Source organism: Phocoena phocoena, chromosome 1 (genome assembly GCF_963924675.1).
Source record: "Phocoena phocoena chromosome 1, mPhoPho1.1, whole genome shotgun sequence".
NCBI lineage: Eukaryota > Metazoa > Chordata > Mammalia > Artiodactyla > Phocoenidae > Phocoena > Phocoena phocoena.
The window spans coordinates 56,766,880-56,788,720 of NC_089219.1; the positions used below are offsets into that span (position 1 = coordinate 56,766,880).

At 37.1% G+C, this 21,841-nt stretch overlaps 1 protein-coding gene across 1 annotated transcript in view; it reads left to right on the forward strand.

Moving 5' to 3' along the window:
• Positions 1-21,841, forward strand: part of PDE4B (phosphodiesterase 4B) — a 618,793-nt gene that overhangs the window by 117,345 nt on the left and 479,607 nt on the right. Inside the window, exon 3 of the mRNA XM_065885940.1 lies at positions 1,527-1,765. Within this exon, the coding sequence (XP_065742012.1) occupies positions 1,527-1,765 (239 nt within the window). The remainder of the gene's footprint in view (positions 1-1,526; positions 1,766-21,841) is intronic.

Sequence of the window (21,841 nt, forward strand, 5' to 3'; positions counted from 1 at the left end):
ACTAAACAGTAAAACACTGGCCACATTCCAGAATATTTCAAACTCTGGAAAATTGTAAATTGTTTTGTCTCCTTCCTGTTACTGAATTGTGGTTCTACTGAATTTTAAATAAGTGGTATTCCAAAACCATAAGTCAAGCACAAAAAATATGATGATATCCCATTTACAGGTGGAGAGAGTGGGGCCCCTGAAAATTGTCAGGCCTATTCATGCCCAGATTTTCATCATGAAAATGTGGTTTTGCATGGATGAGATAAGCATAATCACTAGAATCTAGGTTCTGTCTCTTTTTGCTGTTGTATCCTTTCTTAAGTAGCACAGAGCAAGACTTTAATAGGTGTGCAGAAAATATTTGTTGAATGAACCCAGCTAGACCCTTAAACTTGAGTTAATTATCCTTGTATGAACTAGTATAGGGATGGGTGGAGGAGTGGTGGGCGGAGAACTTTAGTTTGTTTAAACCTAAGGCAGTCTAGTCCCAGGCTCTCCTAAGTCTATTCTGAAGGGCTAGTAGGAAGTACCTGTCTTTTTAGGGCTACAGAATGACTTCCAGGTGAGAGACCTTGGCCTGGTGTTAGGACTTCCATTATTGCCTAAGATACGACTGGAGAGTGACAGTTACAACTTTTAAACTCCAAGTTGCTATCAGTGGCTACTTGCATTGCTGTAACATTTCTTGTCTTTAAGCCGGTATGAATGGTGATGCAGGCAGAGGTTCTTTTGGGGCTTCCACTCCCCACAGTACCAGGAACCAGAGTCACCAAGAGATATAGGAAGAATGAATAACTCTTATTATTGGTTATAATACAATGCCTCTATCTTCTCACAAGTATTCATTCATGTCAGCATTAGGGCATATATTGAACACATGGCAGTTCAATTCAGGACCAGATAAAGTATATTCTTCTTTTTCTAAGCTCTTATATGTTTGACCAGAAAAAAAAAAAACCCACCCCCAAATCCCCTCAACTCTGAGGAGACCTTTTATAAGAATAGGAAAAGTCAGTTACCCGGTTACCCACAATTATGAGTATCTTGCTGGCCTGAGATAGAAAATGTATTGACTTTAAAACATTGAACAAGAAATGTTATAATTTAGCTAGTACAGTTTGTTCCCGTGTTGCAGAATGATAACCCTGATGTCCAAAATATATTTTCTATGAAAAGCTTTCATTTTAGCAAGTTAAAAAAGAGAAAGAAAAAAAGAATAATTTAAAAAAAGAGAAAGAAGATAAAAAGCCCTGCAATCCACATGCTTCTAACTGGAAAATATTATCAACAGTCCTGAAGATCACCAAGACTATGCAACTAATGTGTTTAAAATTTGAGAATTAGCCCCTTGTGCCTACGTGTTTTCTCTTAAGCTTTTGACGTCAGTGTTCAATTCTGATTGTGAGATAATGAATCAGGACTTTATGAGTGACAGCTTGATCATTTAGCTTCTTATTTTACTCCATCGTGCATCATTTTAAACATTTGAATTTCATTTTCTTTTTCTCTTTTTTTTTTCCCTGTGGTTCCTCTAGAATGTTAAAGATTATTTTGAATGCAACTTGAGTAAATCCTACAGTTCTTCTAGTAACACACTTGGGATCGACCTCTGGAGAGGGAGAAGGTGTTGCTCAGGAAACTTGCAGTTGCCACCACTGTCCCAAAGACAGAGCGGAAGGGCAAGGACCCCTGAGGGAGATGGCATTTCCAGACCGACCACGCTTCCTTTGGTGACACTTCCAAGCATTGCTATTACAACTGTGAGCCAGGAGTGGTGAGTAGCCCCCAACTTAAATGTCAGTTCTAAGTTTTATTTTCCAGTTACTCCCAGTACAATTTCTTGTTATTAAAATGTTAGTTATCTGTGGAGTAACTAAGGCTTTTGACATTTTGAGAATTTGTTTCCCTTTGGGTAGCAAAATGAGGAGTGGAGGTATCTCCTACCTCTTAAGATTGGAAGGGGCCTACTGAGGAAGGAATGCGATGCATTTTTATTAATGACAAGGAAAGCAAAATTACTGCCTATGATCTTTTTTTTAAAAAAAAAACTATTAGTGTATGTCAATATGATGTTTTAATTTAGAAAAGCAAAATTATATGAGTGCCTAAAGGAAGTAAAACATATATATTATATAGATGAATGACAGGAGATATTCTTATTGTACTCAAAATATAATTATTCTTAGCTTCTTTTTATTATAATCCCACTTTACTAATTTCAGTTTGTGGTTATCTAGAAAATAAAACACTTCATTATAAATCAAAAAAGGAATGAAGATTGTACTATGAGAGATGCTTGGACTGTTTTGCAGAGTCTATGTTTGTGAAACAGGCTTTTTTAATCTAGTGTTGAAACGTTAATTGAATACGTATAATTTATAACTGTGGTTAAAATTGTGCCATGATATTTCTTCAAATATGTGTTTTTAATCACATATTTAGTTTTTAGCACTTTCTCTGGTTTTTCTTTTTGCTCTACATAATTTCCAAATATTTTCCAAGAATAGTCTGCTTACATAACATGGAGGCTTATTAAAAAGAAAAATATTTTCTCTATTTTTTATGTAATTTTAAATTATAATAATATGGTGCTTTAAAAATCACTTTTCATTTAACTCACTTGTTAAGGAGAAAAACTAAACATATTAAATCACTGTGCAATATTATCACAGTAAATCCTTAAAATGTGTCGTTTTTATGGTGTGCTGTACAGTGCTGAGGAGTAGTCCATATGTGCTCACTGAATGATGCAGGAAATCTTTTAGTTGGTGGTTATCAAATACACTAAGAATTAGATCACTGAGACTTCAGCTCTCACAGTTATTCGCCTGAAATGGTTCATCATTCTGTATGTGATAGAGAAGCATGTGAACATGTCGTAGGGGGAATGGGTTAAACATTTGAAAAGCACTGACTAACATCTGCTCCTCAGCTGAATTAACATTAGAATAGTCATAGCCAATCATTGAGCACTAAAATGGGCATATTGCTTCTGCATTGCTTACTCAGTCACATAACTTATGTGTTTAGTCTTGGTTTGCTTCTGCATGATGGCAGATTTGGAGTTCAGAAGATTTCCACAGAGTTATTTTTCAGCAGGTTGGCACTGGTGCAGTATTACCAGTTGTTACAATATTGAAATGCTTCCATACCAGTTGGTAAATACGTGCTTTCTTGAGCTCTCTGATTGCCCTTATTACTATTCCAGACGCTTCCCCAGAAGCAAATTCCTTACAAACCAACAGCTAAAAAGGTGATGACTGGCACAGCAGGAGTCCAGTTTTGTTGGTCGTTGGTGTTTTATCTGTTAGAATAACACTCCAGATAAAATGTACCTTGCAATGTTAGAGTACCTTGCGATGCTGGAGTTCATTTTACTCAAAGACCCTTTGGGAGTTGCAGAATTGTTCCTTCCTTAGAAGTATCGAATCTAGACTCTGACATGTGGGGCACACTTGTCTACCTTTCTAAATTGAATATATTCATCTGTACAAAGAGAGTAATTGTACTCACCTCATAGGCTATTGTAAGGATTAAATATGGTAATACCTCCAAAATACCTTGTTTAGTAAAAAGCACATGTTAGGCAATCAACAAACATTAGTTTCTCTTCTCTTGATCATTATCCATTAAAGCCTTTTGAAAATTAGAAACCATGTTTCAAGTATCACTAGCCTCATGCTGAGTGAAATGGAAGATTTAGCCATTATCCAGTTTGTCATGCAGTCAGCCAACACCACATATTAGTAATTCCTTCATAATATGTCCATTTTTTTTCAGTTACCTGGATAGTTTTTAAAGTGTGAGAGTATTCAGTCATTGACTCCAAATTTATTTTTAAGTATAAGCAACTAAAAGCATATCAATACATCCCTTAAAAATAATTCCTTTGCAATATTGATGAATACTGGTGGAATTGCTGGCAGAGGAATTTAATTGAAAAATCATTTGATTAGAAGTGAGGAAGTAGGGTTCCAGATACCATCATTGCCATCAACTTGATGAAAGGTCCTAGAGGTAAGGGGTACAGCCTACAATCATGTGTGAGAAAGAATTATACTCACTGCTTAGAACACGGAGAATGTGGAATCAATCTCCAGGTCTAGACAAGGGGTCAATAAGCTTTTTCTGCCAGTTAGTAAATATTTTTGGCTTTGTGGGCTTTATAGTCTCTGTTGCCACTATTCAACACTGCCATTGTAGTGTGAACATGGCCGTAGACAGTACATAAATGAATGTGTAGCTCAGCTCCCATGAAACTTTTCTTACATAAGCAGGCAGCAAGCTAGATTTTGCCTGCCAGTCAGTTTGATGACTCCTATTCTAGACTAGTAAAAATCTCTAGGATATGACTCCTGCTCTGATAATTGCTTTGACAGTTGTAACTGGGTGAAACTGACCTTGAGTTCCTGGTTGGTGTTCTAAATATGTCAAAAGTCTGGGAATATGTGCTACAGATCAAGTATTTAAAGCCAGTGAAGGAATTTGAATGAGAACAAATGAAAGTTACTGCCCAAGGTATATAAAGTTAAATAGAAAAACATTGATATAAATTTAGCCCTTGTTTGGGGAGGGTACATTGGTGAAGGGAGGTGGCCATCACTGCAGGCAAAAGGCCTGGAATGGAAGGACAATGATTTGATTTACTATGGAGAAAGAAAGAGTGAGGACCTGAGTCCAGTTGGGTGGACTTCCATCTTGCTACCTTTGGATGAGTTTCTTTATCCTACAAAAACTCAAATGAATAAACAGTGGAGATGATACAGCTTTTCAGAGTTGTGTGAGAAAGAAAATGTAATATATGTAGCACTTAGTGGTTATTTTGATGTTATTGTTATTATTGTTTTTTTATTGTTATACCTGAACTGAATAGCCAGAATTATGCATTTTCTATTATTGGGGGTTCTGGAGGAACTTCGCCACTTGAGTTATTGGAACCATCTTGGAAATATGATGAAAGAAGAAGTCAGATATGAAAACAAGATGCTATCCTCATTACTGATAAAGTTACTATTGGAATATGTACTCTGTGTCTGTGGGCAAGTAGCCTGCTAACGCTGTACACCGTAATCATACAGACTTACCACCCAGTGATAGGAGGTGCTGGGCCTGTGCAGGCAGCCCTCGTCCTCAGAGGGAGAATCTACCTCTATGAAATTTGAAAATGGTGGAGTTGTAGAATCATGCCCTGGTGAGACAGTAGGAAGGAAGGACTGAGTTGTGCATGTCTACTTTCTCCTTCTGGAAAGACCAGTGCAGATTAAATTACTCCTTCTTTTCAGGGAAGACTGAGTAAAAAGGCAGAAGGAGGTTATGAATCTTAAGCTGGTGGCATCCCTGACACTTGGAAGACACATCAAAAAGTGGGAAAAATACATTCTTCCTGACATTCCCCAATTCTTCCCCCCTTCTTTTCACCTTTAGTCTGGGGTCATACTTGGGATGTGGCCAATGCCAAGCCTCTGGTGGTCTTCACTTTTTGAATAATTAAAGCAGTTTATTGATCTACCAAATTTATCAAAGCAATGTCACCACAACCAAGTTAGGAAAATAAGCCAATACTCAGCCTTGAATGTCTACAGTTAATCTATAATTTTAACTTTCCTCCATGAGGATCTTTTAACTCTTTAACCCCTTCTAGCCCTTCCCTGTTTACAGTTTTTAATTATCTATATATTTTAACCCCCAAATACGCTAGCTCTCTGTCTGGGATCACTTGCCTTTTTGCTTGAAGTAAGTCCTTTAGAATTTATTCTTATTTTTTAGTTTGTTTCTCTGAAAATGTCCTTATTTTGCTCTCATTCTTGAAAGTGTTTTCTTTTTCATTATGTAGCAGTTTCTTTATTTCAATACTTTACCCCTTGCCTTTTGGCTTCCATTACTGTTGTTGGGAAAATGGCTGTAAGTCTAATTGTTTTTCTGTGTAAATAATCTGCATTTTTTTGGCGGGGTGGGCTCTTGATTTCTGAATTCCATCTTTGATGTAACTAAGGGTGGATTTCCTTTTATTTATCCTATATGAGATTTACTGGACTTCTCAAATATGTCAATTGGTATCTTTCTCATCAGATCTGGAATATTCTTTGTTATTATCTCTTCAGATATTTTCTCTGCCAGTCTTTTGCTCCTCTGCTATTGGATTTATGATTAAATGTATTTTGAATCTACTTCTTTATCTTCCATTTCTTTTCATGTCTTTCATATATATGTAATTAAAAATTTTGTCTTTCTGGGCTGTATTCTGGTAATTGCTTTTGGTCTGCCTTCTGGTTTGCTAATTCTCTTTTCAACTATGTTAAATTTGCTGTTAAATCTATTATATTGAGTATTTCAATTTTGATTATTGTATTTTCTGTTTTTAAAGTTTGTATTTATTTAGTTTTTAAATATGTGAGGTAATTTTATGTAGTTTTCTTTTCCCTACATGTGTTAGTTATCTATTGCTGTATAATGAATAATCCCCAAATTTAATGGCTTAAAGTAACAAACATTTGTTATCTTATATTTTCTGTGGGTCAGGAATCTCGTTGTGGCCTAGCTGGGTGCCTCTGACTGGGTCCCTCACAAGGCCAAAGTCAAGTTATTAGCCAGTGTTACAATCATTTCAATGGTTGACTGGGTGGGAGGGATCTGCTTCCAAGCTCACTCACACGGTTTTTGACAGGTTCACCTCCTTACTGACTGATGACTGGAAACATCAGTTTTTTGCTATATGGGCCTCTCCATTGTGCTACTCATAGCATGACAGTTTGCTTTTTATGGAGCAAGAGTTTTTGATAGAGAAAGATGGACCAGTAGAAGGTGAGCAAGACAAAATCTTTTTAGTGACATCCCATCACTTTTACAAATTCCGTTCATTAGATCTAGCCTACACCCAAGGGGAGGAAATGTCCAAGGGCCTGAATATGAGGAGGTGGGCATCATTGGGGACAAATTTAGAGGTTGCCTACCACATTGCAGATGTTTTCAAGCTTTTAAAAATTTCTTTAAATATAGCAAGAGTAAGGAGAAATAGACAAATCCACTATTATACTTGTAGACTTCAACACTGCAGAAAATTGATAGACCAAACAGGGAGAAATCATTACAGATACATTTGATGTGAACAACACTATCAATAGTGTTTAATTGTGATTTAATTGTGATTTAATTGTGATTTAATTGAAGTTTTTTAGAATACTTCATCCAACAACAGCAGAGTATACATTCTTCTCAAGCTTGCATTGAATGCTCACCAAGATACATCTATCACACACATCTTAACAAATTTAAAAGAGTAAAAATCATATAAAGTATGTTCTCAGACCACAGTGGAATTAAATAAGAAATCAGTAACAGAAAGATAACTGGAAAGTCCCAACTATTCAGAGATTAAAAACCCAACTGTAAATAACAGACCAAAGGGGCCAAAGAGAAATCTCAAGAGAAAATTAAAAATATTTTGAACTAAGTGAAAATAAAATTAAAATTTACTGTTATTTATGGGATGCAGCAAAAGCAGTGCTTAGAGGGAAATTTATATCTATACCTATATATATGTCTATATATCGATTTCTGTCTATCTCTATATAGAGATATATTTGACAAGAACAAAAAACTAAATCAGTACTTCTTCTATCTTAGAAAACCATAAAGAAAGGAGTAATTTAAGACTCAAGCAAGCAGAAGAAAATCAATAATTAAATTAGAGCAAAAATCAGTGCAATTGAAAACAGGAAAACAGTAGAGAAAGTCAGTGGAACCAAAAGATGGTTCTTTGAAAAGATCAATACACTGATAAACCTCTGGCCAGGCTTACCAAGAAAAAGAAGAAAAGACATAAATTACCACTTTAAGAAATGAGAGAACATCACTATTGATTCCCTGGAGATGAAAAGAATAATAAAGGACTACTGTGAACAACTCTATATCCACATATTTGAAAATTTAGATGAAATGGACTAATTCCTTGAAAGACTCAAAAGTACCAAAACTCACAGAGGGGAAATAGATAACATGAAAGGTCTGTATCTATTAAAGACATTGAGTAGAAAATTATTAACCTACCAAGAAAAAGAAAGCTCTAGGCCTAGATGGTTTTCTTACAAATTTTACCAAACACTTAAAACAGGAATGATACCATTTCTCCACAATCTGTTCCAGAAAACTGAAGTAGATGGAACACTTCCCAACTCATTCTATGAGGCCAGTGTTGCCTAACACCCAAACCAGACAAAGACATTATAAGAAGGGAAAACTGCAATATCTCTCATGAACATAATAGATACAAAAGTCCTCAAAAAATTTAGCAAATAAACTTCAACAATATGTAAAAAAAATTATACCCTATGGCCAAGTGGGGTTTATTCCAGGTTCAACATTTTAAGGTCGGTCAATGCAATCTACCACACCAATAGATGAAGAACAGTCATATAATCTTATCAGTTGATGCAGAGAAAGAATTTGGCAATATTCAGCACCCATTCATGGTAAAAACTCTCAGCAAACTAAAAATAAAGGAGAATTGCCTCAACTTGAAGACCTCTACAAAAAAACCTATAGCTAACATACTTAATGGTCAGAAGCTAGATGCTTTCGTTTAAGATTGGGACCAAAGTAAGGGTGTTCTGTCTGCCCAATCCTCTTCAGCATTACACTGGAAGTCCTAGCTAGTGCAATAAGCAAAGGAAAGGAAATAAAAGACATACGATTTGGAAAGGAAGAAATAAAAGTTTCTCTTTGCAGATGACATGAATGTGTATGCAGAAAATCCCAAAGAATTGGCAAATAAAATTTCTGAAACTAATAAATGAGTAGAGCAAGGTTGCAGATTACAAGGTTAATATATAAAATTCATTACTTCCCTATACATTGGAAATGAACAATTAGAATTTGAAATAAATATTATAATAATATTATTTATAACTTCATGAAAACAAAAAGAGGAACATTTAGATATAAATTAAAAATATGTACAGGATATGTATTCAGAAAACTATGAAATTCTGATAAAAAACCAAAGGAATTCTAAATAAATAGATATATGATGGTCATGGATTAAAAGATTCAAAATTGTTAGGGTGTAATTCTTCCTAACTTGATCTATAGATTCAATGCAATTCCAGTCAAAATTCCAGCAAGCTATTTTGTAGATATTGAAAAACTGATCCTAAACTTTGTATAAAAGACAAAAGATCTGGAATAGCCAACACAATAAATACTGAAGAAGAAAAAAGATGGAAGAGTCACACTACCTGATTTTGACTTAATATAAAGCTACAGTAATCAAGATAGCTTTATACTGGCAAAAGAACAGTGGCATAGATGAATGGAACAGAATATAGAGTTCAGAAGTAGACCGATAAAATACAGTCAACCGATCTCTGATAAAGGAGTAAAGGCATTTCAGTTGAGAAGACATAATCTTTCAACAAATTGTGTTGGAAAAAATAGCCATTCATATCAAAAAATTAATAATAATCTAGACAGAAGCCTTACATATTTCACCAAAATTAACTCAAAATGATCATAGACCTGAATGTAAAATGCAAAACTGCACAACTCCTAGAAGATAACATAGAGAAAACCTAGGTGACCTTGGATTTGGCCATGAGTTTTTGATAAAACACCAAAAAAAAACACCCCATGGTCTATGAAAGAAAAAATAATGATATGTTGGACTTCATTAAAATTAAAAATTTCTGCTCTGTGAAAGGCACTGTTAAAAGAATGAAAAGACAAGCCACAGATTGGGAGAAAAGATTTGCAAAACGCATATCTGATAATAAACTTGTATCCAAAATATACAAGAAACATAAAAAATTCAACAATAAGAATACAAATAACCTCATTAGAAAATGGGCATATGATCTGAAGAGACAACAAATCAAAGAAAATACACATATGGCAAACAAGCATTTGAAAAGATGTACAACATCATTTGCCATTAGAGAATTGTCAATTAAAACAATGAGATGCCATGGCACAGTTATTAGAATGGCCAAAATCCAAAAAGAAAACACCAAAAAACAATTGCTGGCAAGAATGTAGAGCAAGAGCTCTCACGCTCCTAGATATTAACTTAACTGATTTAAAAACTTACATTGTCACAGAAACCCGCACAAACATATTTATAACAAATTTATTAAAAATCACCAAAAGCTGGAAGCAATAAAGATACGCTTTAATAGGTGAATTGATAAATTGTGGTACATACATACAGTGCAACATTAATGATGAAAAGAAATAAGCTGTCAAACCACAAAAAGACATGGATGAATCTTAAATGCATGTTGCTAAGTGAAAGAATCAAGTATGAAAAGGCAACATACTGTATGATTCCACTTATATGGCATTCTAGAAAAAAGCAAAACTAGAGAGATGGTACAAGATCAATGGTTGCCAGGGGCTCAGGAGAGAGTGTTGATAAAAATGAATGAATCTTTAAAACCCACAGATGTAGTGAGAAATGTAGATGTAGACAAATTAATATAATACAGTATATTTAGTTCTAGAATAAGAATACAGGTGAGGAGCAATGAATTCTTCCTTGGAGGGGAGAAGCAACAGTGAAAGCTGTTATTTGTCCTTGACTTGAAGCTGAGCAAGCATATATCTGCTGGACAGAAGTAGAAGTAACATTTCAGAAGCAGGAAATAGCAGGGACAAGACCATGACTCCTTGAGACAAAGTGACATATTCAAGGAATGCAAGTATTCATAGGGCACGTAGGGTATGTGAGATGGTGTGGGTGGAGATATGGCTTAATTAAAAGGCGGGAAATCTGAGTTTGAAAAGGTGGGTAGAGGTCAGAATGTGAAGGGTCTTACACTTTTGCCTTTATCCAAATTAATAAATTGAAGCCATTGGGTTTTTTAAATAAATTGAGTATAGATCTGTAAGGTAATAAGATAATGAGAGACAATGTAGAGGCTGTTTGGAAAGAGAAAGGTTGAAAGTTGAAAATCTAGAGAGGAAGATTTCAGAGCGAGGTGGGTGATGGATGCTGAGGGATTTGAACAGGCAGTAGGTGTGGGAATGAGAAGGAGGAGGAAAACTGAACAACTCTGGGGTTGAATGGATGGGAAGTGGTGCGCAGTTGAATGTGGATTAGGAGCAAGGAGGAGAAGCCATGAACATGCGGCAGTTTCTTGTTCAGCTGGATGCATGGAAATGCCATGAACAAGGACAAAAAATGAGGGATTAAGGTATAAAGGGAAAGATGGTGGGTTTAGTTTTGAATAGTGTGAGTTTAAAGTACTACTTTAAACATGTTACTAAGTGGATATTGTCTGGGAGCTGTTAAATGTGTGTGTGTGTGTGTGTGTGTGTGTGTGTGTGTGAATATCATAGTTTGGAGATCATAGGTGTACAGGTGGTAATGAGGTAATGGAATGAATGAGATTACCCAGAGCAAGTATGCAGAGATTAGTCAATATCAATTTTGTCTTGAACTAAGGATATAGCCCTAAGGAATAATAATAACATGGGGTCAAATAAGGGGAAAAGAGGAGCAGGCAGAAGGCAGAACACGAACAGAGATATAGGAGGAGAATTAGAATAGAGAATTATTATAAAAGGACAGAAGTTAGGCCATAGGGAAGGTTTGGTCAGCAAAAACAGAAGTTGCACAGAGTACAGGTAAGATGTGGACGGAGAAAAGGCCTTCGGATAATTCAATTTAGTGGACATTGGTAACACTAGTGGAAGCCTTAGTAGAATCATGGAATCAGAATGCATGGGATTAAGAGTGAACCAGGGAGGCAGAGGGATGCAGAGAAATGCACAGCAATGCATAGGTCCTGTGCTAGTTCTGTTGGGTAGGTACATATGTTCTTTTGTATATCGGATACTATATTAAAAGTGATACTAGAGGACAAAATGCAACTTTAAAGAAGCAAAAATTAGAGCTGAGGATGAAAGGATAGCAATAAAATATTACTCGTTGAAGTCTTTTGTTAGTGAAAAGAGTAAGAATGGAAGCTGATTGGGGTAGACAAGATTATGGAAAAGTGTTATAATGTGGAGACATTTTTATCTATGCTGAACAGAAGGAACTGGTAGATGGGGAGAGATTGAAGATAAGAGAGATGGGCAATAATTAATATAGAATATAGTAGGAGTAGCACAAGGAAAGATAAACTTTAGACAAGATTAGAAATATCTTCTTTTGAGACATGTAAATCCAATGCAGAAAAGAATGAGTATATTGGAAATGACAAGGAGAGAAATAGGAGAACCTTATTTCCAAAGATAGAGATCAGTGGTCGTCAAATATTAGAGTGGTTCAGAATCACTTGGACAATTTATTGAAAAAGTTGGTTCAACTTATCGCTGAACCCCAACCCTAGAGGTGGGAGTCTGAGATAGGGCTGGGGATCTGTAGTTCTAATAAGTTCCTAGGTGAAACTTGTGGAACTGACCTGGGGACCACATTTTGAGGACTCTGGCCTAGATTTTCTCAGAAGTAGGAGGTTAAGTCATCTGCTGAGAATAAGGGGGTGCGGACCCTCTACTGTCCTTTCAACCAAAGGAATACATTGTTCCTGATCACCAAGCATGCATTTCTGTCTGGGGGCATTTCTTTTTTCTGTGCCATGCCAGCTGACCTGTGGTGGGACTGAACTCTCAGGTGTGAGATAACAGTACTGCTCTAAGAATGCTCACATCTTAATGATGCAATAGAGCTATTGTCAGCTGCATTTTCAGTTGAATAGGAAGAGCTCAGAGATAAAGTAGGCAGGGAATCTTGTTTCAGGGTTTTCCTAATGGTGCACTTTTTCATAAGAAACAGTTCTGGCTTCTCCTTTGTTATTCCCTCAAAGAAGATTATAAATATCAGTTTGCTTGTCTCCCACCTCTTTCTGCCTGAGGGCTGTGCTTTGCTTCTCTAAATGTTTCAGTTGTGAGCATGATGATTCTATTTGGGCATCTATTAACTTAGGTGTGATGTCCTTAAAGTTCGCTGTCCCAACTTTCATCTACACTGGGGAGAGTGGTGTCAGTTGCCCTGTTGCTGTCTGGAAGGCTGGGAGCAGTTTCAACTGTTCTCATTATCACGGAAGGGGAATGCGGTCAGTCCGCTGAGGTGGTGGTTCAGAAACATGGGCTATGCTTTATTGCTCCCACAATCTGTAACAAGTTTACAGTCTGATGAGGTTTTCAATAAAAATATTTTATGCTTTGGGGTTGCCTCTCAACTACAGAGCCTAAGGCCCTGTTTTAAAGATCAAAACACCCACAGATGCTGTGCACAAATGCCATAGATTCAACAAAAGCTGGTGTGAAGATGGGAAATTGATGGCACATCTGTTTAGCTCCCACCAGGCTTTACCACCCACTGAAATCTTTTGGCTACAGAAACTGCATTTGTGACTTGTGCATCAGGCATTGCAATCTACAAGTCAGCAATTCACAAAGTTCCCCCTGGATTCCCCCTGTCAGGTGTGTGAGATAATAGACAATGGATATTTAAAACCATGCATCATCCACTCCATACCGTGTTGCTTATATATTCTCAATAAGGTCAAAATTGTATTAGAATATTAGGATATATATTAGGATATGTACTATATAGAAGGTACTTAGGATAGGATCTGGTCTATATGATTATAATAATTGGTATAATACTTTAATATTGGTATTAAATATAATACCAATAATATAATATTATACAATAATATAATAATATGATAGTGTAATGTTGGTGTAATATAGATAATATTCTCACTATAATACATTATAGTATATAAGGCCCTTTCCAACTCCTATTTTATTTAAATTTAACTCCCACAACAACCTTGCAAGGTGGGCACTTTTTCCTTAAGGTAAAACAAAAATAAAAATGACTTCAACCTAAGTATGATCATGGGCATGAAAGGTTTCATAATAGAGAAAGACTCCATTTTTGATGATTGGTGGCTGACAGCTTTCAACTCTCCACCTCTCCCCTTTCCTTTTTGCCCCACATCTAGGAAGGATAAGTAAATCTGCACACTCCCTCCCTTGGTGCCTGTGAGAATTTCAAAAGATGCAAAACTCTGCTCTCTCTGGGAATCCTCATCCCGGCCCTACCCCCCACCCCTTAATCATAATAAAACCCTAAGCCACCTTCCACCTCCCTCTCAAGTTTGTTTCACCTTAGGCGGAACCTGAGCCCTTCTCCTTGGGGAATCCTTTTGCTGTTTATCATATGAGTAGTAAACTAATTTCATATCTATTAGCCCTATGTGTCGTTCATCCTGACATCCGTAAATTCCTGGGCAGGGGCTGCCCAGAATCCTGCAGGGGATGTTAGGTGCCCGGATGAAACAGGTTTCTTAGTTTTAAATAAGCTAATAGTGCTTTGTTCCTTCAGATATGTGGTCATTTCAGACAACAAAAATAGTGAAAAAATATTGTGGTTAACTCAGGGCTAAGAACTGAAAGATGAACAGGACATGGTCTCTGTCCTTCTCGTCAGTAGTTGTAGTCTCATAGAAGAGGCAGACATGTAAATTAAAAAACTACAAAATTATGTTATATGTAGTATGTACAAGGTACTATGGGAATGCAGGAGAGTGAATGGCTGTGAATCTTCCTGGATTGAACAACACATGTGTAAAGTCATAAAAGCATGAAAGAAGATGGAATGTTGAAGGAACTGTATTCATATTTATTTGGCTGTAGAACAGGGTGAGTGTGGTGAGATGCAGTTGGCAAGGGCCTTGAAGGCTCTGCTCATACATTGGATCTTATCTTAAGGACATTGCTGAGCTACTGGAGGGCTTTAAGAAATGGAATCAAAGAAGAATGTTTTTATTTTAAATAGTTCACTTTGATGGTAGTGTGGAAGATAGATTGGTATTGAGACACAAAGATAATTTAGACTTGCTTTAGTCCAAGTGAGCAGTGATAATGGCTGCTGAGTCAGGACAAAGGCAAGGAAAATGGTCAGAGGAGGACATATTTGTGCCAGACACTGTTCTAGGAGCTGAGATACAATGGGATGTAATGGAGAAATCTCTGTTTTTATGAAGTTTACGTTCTAAAGGGGTACATAGGAGAGAACCCCTAATGTCCACCCTTTCCTTCTCTCTAACAGTAAGAAAACTTTAGAATTGTAACTGAGCACAAGGCTACCCAGAAAAGAGATGGTTCTTTTTGGCCTTTCTTGCAGCTTCGTTTTAAGTCTAGCTAGAACCTAGTTACACTAGATTCTGGCCAGGTCATGCCCTTGAAATCAAAGGGCATCCTTTTCCTTCCATTCTCCCCCTTTCTATGGGCAGGAATGAGTATGCAGTGGTGAGGCTGCTTGCACTTTGTGGCCAAGGTTAACACCACGGGCCTGATGGAGCAGCAAAACTGAAGGGCCCTGAGTATGTGACAACTTCATAGAGAGCCACCACACCACACTGGGTTTTAATATGAAGTAAATACAGTTCTATTGTTGTTTTATGCTTCTCTCTGACACGGCATCTGAACCTGTATCATAAGTAATACTGGGAGAGACATACAATTGTAGTGGAGGTTTACATAAAGGGGATGCCCAGATCATGAATCTTACAAAGGCAGTCATCTAAAAGTATAACTAAGTTATATAAATATGTTGTATACAGTTGGATCTGTTATGCTTAATATATTATTCAAAATAACTACTAGCTGTAATTTGCATGCAAGGAAGAGGTTTATAGAATGCCCAAGCCAGTTAGTTGGTTGTTCTTCAGACAAGAAAGACCCACTTATACAAAGTACTTACATCTGAGTATGCCAGCCAATGTGATGAGAGCTGAATATCCCTTCATTATGTCTTCTTATTATCTGATGTACTTACTAATCCAATCTTAAGTAAAATGGTTAGTTAGTTGATAAAGGCATGAGTCTGTTCATTGAGGTGCAAGCTGATTACAATAGTGATTACAATAATTAACAGAAAACTATAGCCTGAAATAATGTGATGAAGGAAATAACCAGGGTGATGTGATGGAGTAACTATGAGCTGAGCAAAGGAATGGTACTTAGATAAGGTAGCTATGAAAGAGCTCTGAGAGGAGATGATATTTGATTGATACCTAAATGATAGAAAGCAGTTAATCTATTCAAAAAGTAGTGGTGAGGGGACGCAGGCTCTTAATAGGCAGAGGGAATAGAAATATAAAAGCCCTGGGATGGGAAAGAGCCTAGTATATTTGAATAGGAGACTGGAGACCAGTGTGGCTGGAGCACAGAAAGCAAGGGGGAGGAAGGAAGTTGGGATTTGAGAGGCAGGGAGCAGTTAGATCACCTAGTTACTTGTAGGCTATAGTAAGGAGTTTTGTTTTATTCTATAAGCAATGAGAAGCCATTACAATGTTTTAAAAACATGACAGGATCTGACTTTAAAAGAATAGTGTTTTGGGTACAGGTACAATGAATTGCAGGGTCAAAGTGGAAGCAGAGACTATTGCAGAAAAGTGATTTGAAACAGGATGATTCCAGAGGAGCTGGAGAGAAGTGAAAGGATTTTAATTGCTGTTTAGAAGTATATTGATAGGGCTTGCTAAAGGGAATGCATTTAGAGGTCTGGGGGAGGAAGGCATCAACAACCAATCCTATGCTTTTTGCTTGAGCAGCTGGGTTGATAGTGGTGCCATTTGTTGAAATTAGAAACACCTGGGGAAAGATTTTGGTGGGTATAAACCAAAAGACCCATTTTGGACAAGTCAAGTATGAAGGTGGCGATGGTTTGTGATGGCCATAGGCAGTTGGAGGTATATGGGTCTGGAGGAGAGTTAGAAATTTGATAAGTCATCAGAATAAATATAGCATTAATACTTTAAAAGTTCATTTGGTTTATAAGTACCTCAAATAAACTAAAAGTACAGAAAATAATTCAACAAATACTCACCACCTATTGCTATACCTGCTATCCAGATTTAACAAATGTTGACACTTTGCCTTTTGTTGCTTCAGTCCTTTTAAAAACATGATGTTGCAGATAAAGGAGTGAGAGCATTCTTAAAGATGCTGGGAAGACAGTGGCTTAAATGCATTTCAGTTCTCATTCACTCTGAGCTCTTCCTCTTCTTCCAGTAGACAGGTCCTGGAGGATAAGAAAGAAACCTCAGATTCTTTCACAACCTTGCCAAAGATAGGACAGGACTTTCTCCCTTCTGGCAAGGGGAGAGCCTGGAAATCGGCAGTGAAGAGTCCCAGAATGAGGATGAGCATGCCCGCATCCTGCGACAGCTTAGCCCTCAGAAACTCGTGATCTCAAGCAAATTTACATGCATAGGAATATATCTAATATTCTGCTTCTGGATTCCTAAACGCTGAGAAGTAACCTAACCAGTTGCTGGATCCTTTCTACCTTTTAGGTTGGGAGAGCATGAAGAGGCCAAAGCAAGAATATGAGAGAGGTTTCCTCCTGATGCCTCGACATGAACCAGTGAGGTACCAACCCCCACACTACTGAATTATAAGAATGGAGGTTGGCAAGACTGCTACTGCTTAATGAACCCCACCCATCACCTTAAGCCCCCAGGAGAAGACCGGGAAAAATATCAATGCAACTAAGGGCATTAAGTTACCAGAGAAATGAAGAGCAAAGAGAAAACACAGAGGAGGTTCCTGTGAAGTGGAGTTATTGGGGAAGACAAAAACTTAAGGCAAAAACAAAGTACTTGACATTCAAGTATTGAACAAAGAAAGACTTTTTGAAACCAAAATCATTTAAAACATTCAGCAGATGAATCAAAACAGCATAATATCTTTGAGATTAAAAATAGCACACACAGGGCTTCCCTGGTGGCGCAGTGGTTGAGAGTCCGCCTGCCAATTCAGGGGACACAGGTTTGTGCCCCGGTCTGGGAAGATCCCACGTGCCGCGGAGCGGCTAGGCCCGTGAGCCATGGCCGCTGAGCCTGCGCGTCCGGTGCCTGTGCTCCGCAACGGGAGAGGCCCGTGTACCGCAAAAAAAAAAAAAAAAAAATAGCACACACACATAGACACATACAAACACACAACTCGCGTACACATACATAAACTAATGTTCTGAAAGATCAAGTGGTAGAACTATCTCAAATGTCAGAGAAAAATACAAGGATGTAAACACATCTTTAAAGTAAAAAAATACTCGAAATTTAGTTCAATAAGCCCTAACGTGTAAATAATAAGCGTTCTGGAAGAAGAAAAAGACATAGATGAAAGATAGGCAATAGTTAAATAAATATCAGACAAGTATTTCTCAGAGTTTAAGAAAGACCTGTGTCTGAAAACTGAATGCGCTTACAATTCCAGGCAAGACTGATGACAACAGACTCACATCTAGATATACTCTAGCAAAGTGCTGGGATTTCAGGTACATATAAGAAAAATGTCTTTAAACTTTCAGCAAGAAAGAACAATTCAGTTACAAGAAAAAAATGTAAAATGAAATTTGACTCTTAGTCTTCAACATGAGAAACTAAATAGAAGGGTACAACCTACAGACTACTAAGAAAAAAGGACTGCAACCCAATAATCCTGTATTCAACCAAGATACCAAGATGTAATTCACAACTGTGTTAAGGAAAATGATGGGTTTGATTAATATGAAGGATCTTGAGATGGAGAGATTAGCCTGAATTATTCTGGTGGACTCAATCTAATCACATATGTCCTTAAACGTAGAGAACATTTCCTAGGTGGAGAGAACCAGAGAAATGGTAGTGTGAGAAGGACTTGACCTGCTGTTGCTGGCTTTAGTGATGGAGGAAGGGGCCATGGACCAAGGAATGTGGGTGGCCTCTAGAAACTGAAAAAGGCAAGGAAACAGATTTTCCTCTAGAGCCTCCAGAAAGGAACCCAGCCCTGATGACACCTTAATTTTAGCCTGGTAAGACCCATATCAGACCTCTGACCTACAGCACTGTAATGTCTTAGTCGGTTTGGGCTGCTATAACAAAGTACCTTACACTGAGTCACTTATAAACAACAGACATTTACTTCTGACAATTCTGGAGGCTGGAAGTCTGAGATAAAGCTGCCAGCATGGTCAGTTCTCATAAGAGCCCTCTTCTGGGTGGCAGCCTGTGAACTTCTTGTATCCTCACAAGGCAGAAAGAGACCTAACTAGCTCTCTGGCCATTTCTTATGAGGATACTAATTGCATTCATTGAAGGCTCCACCCTCATGACCTAATGACCTTCCACAGATCCAACCTCCAAAACACTGGGATTAGAGTTTCAACATATGAGTTTTGAGGGGACACAGACATTTAGTCCATTGAATGTAAAATAATAAGTTTATGTTGCTTTAAGCCACGACATTTGTAGTCATTTATTATGGAAAGAATAGAAAATGAATATAATCTCTCTTGGGGAAAAAAAGGGTATTTGTAGAGATAGAATGGTTTAGAGCATATATCATCTACATACCCAATCTGAGGAAAATACTTGATAAAGAACTTTAACAAGTAGCAGATTAAAACAGAAAACTCCACATAGTTGAAGACAAAGAGTAGAAACAATGATTAGAAATGAATCTCACAATATGTAAAGGTAAAACTAAGTGGACAATTATGGACTATAAGGGAATATGTAGTACAGGGGATAAATAAGAATTACGGATGGGCAGCCACTATGAAAAACAGTATGGAGATTTCTCAAAAAACTAAAAATAGAACTACCATATAACCCAGAAATTCTATTCCTAGGTACATATCCGGAAAAATGAAAACACTAATAAGACAATATACATGCATGCCAATGATCATAGCAGCACTATTTACGATAGCAAAGTTATGGAAGCAACCCAAGTGTCCATCAACAGACAAATAGATAAATAAGATGTGGCATATATATATATACAGTGGAATACTACTCAGCCATAAAAAGAATGAAATTCTGCCATATGAAACAACATGGATGGACCTGGAGGGTATTATGCTAAGTGAAATAAGTCAGACAAATACTGTATGATATCACTTATATATAGAATTTTAAAAAATAATACAAATGGATGTATGTAGCAAAAGAGAAACAAACTCACAGATATAGAAAACAAACTAGTGGTTACCAGTGGGGAGATGGAAGAGAAGTGTGTGGGATCAAGAGATATAAACTGCTATGTATAGAATAAATAAGCAGCAAGGATATATTGTGTATAGCACAGGGAATTATAGCCATTATCTTTTTTTTTTTTGAGTAACATTGTTTTTAAAAAATAGATCTTTATTGGAGTATAATCACTCACAATACTGTGTTAGTTTCTGTTGTACACCAAAGTGAATCAGCCATATGCATACATATGTCCCCATATCCCCTCCCTTTTGAGCCTCTCTCCCACCCTCCCTATCCCACCCCTCTAGGTCATCACAAAGCACCGAGCTGATCTCCCTGTGCTATGCTGCTGCTTCCCACTAGCTAACTATTTTACATTTGGTAGTGTATATATGTCGATGCTACTCTCACTTCACCCTAGCTTCCCCCTCCTACCCCGTGTCCTCACGTCCATTCTATGTCTACATCTTTATTCCTGCCCTGCAACTAGGTTCATCACTACCATTTTTTTTTATTCCATATATATGCATTAGCATACGGTATTTGTTTTTCTCTTCATGACTTACTTCACTCTGTATGACAGACTCTAGGTCCATCCACCTCACTACAAATAACTCAATTTCGTTTCTTTTTCTGGCTGAGTAATATTCCATTGTATATATGTACCACAACTTCTTTATCCATTCATCTGTCAGTGGACATTTAGGTTGGTTCCATGTCCTGGTTATTGTAAATAGAGCTGCAGTGAACATTGTGGTACATGACTCTTTTTGAATTATCATTTTCTCAGGGTATATGCCCAGTAGTGGGATTGCTGGGTCATACGGTAGTTCAATTTTTAGTTTTTTAAGGAAACTCCATACTGTTTTCCATAGTGGTTGTATCAATTTACATTGCCACCGACAGTGCAGGAGGGTTCACTTTTCACCACACCTTTTCCAGCATTTATTGTTTCTAGACTTTTTGATAATAGCCATTCTGACTGGCTTGAGGTGAAACCTCATTGTAGTTTTGATTTGCATTTCTCTAATAATTAGTGATGTTGAGCATCTCTTCATGTGCCTCTTGGCCATCTGTATGTCTTCCTTGGTGAAATGTCTATTTAGGTCTTCTGCCCATTTTTTAATTGGATTGTTTGTTTTTTTGTTATTGAGCTCCATGAGCTGTTTGTATATTTTGGAGATTAATCCTTTGTCAGTTGCTTCATTTACGAATATTTTCTCCTATTCTGAGGGTTGTCTTTTCGTCTTGTTTTCGGTTTCCTTTGCTATGCAAAAGCTATGAAGTTTAATAAAGTCCCATTTGTTTATTTTTGTTTTTATCTCCATTACTTTAGGAGGTGGATCAAAACAGATCATGCTGTGGTTTATATCAAAGAGTGTTTTTCCTATGTTTTCCTCTAAGAGTTTCATACTGTCTGGTCTTACATTTAGGTCTTTAATCCATTTTGAGTTTATTTCTGTGTATGGTGTTAGGGAGTGTTCTAACTTCATTCTTTTACATGTAGCTGTCCAGTTTACCCAGCACCACTTATTGAAGAGGCTGTCTTTTCTCCATTGTGTGTTCTTGCCTCCTTTGTCGTAAATTAGGCAACCATATGTGTGTGGCTTTATCTCTGGGCCTTCTATCCTGTACCATTGATCTATATTTCCGTTTTTGTGCCAGTATCATACTCTCTTGATTACTGCAGCTTTGTGGTATAGTTTGAAGTCAGGGAGCCTGATTCCTCCAACTCTGTTTTTCTTTCTCAAGATTGCTTTAGCTATTCGGGGTCTTTTGTGTTTCCATACAAATTGTAAAAATTTTTGTTCTAATTCTGTGAAGAATGCCATTGGTAGTTTGAGTGGGATTGCCCTGAATCTGTAGATTGCTTT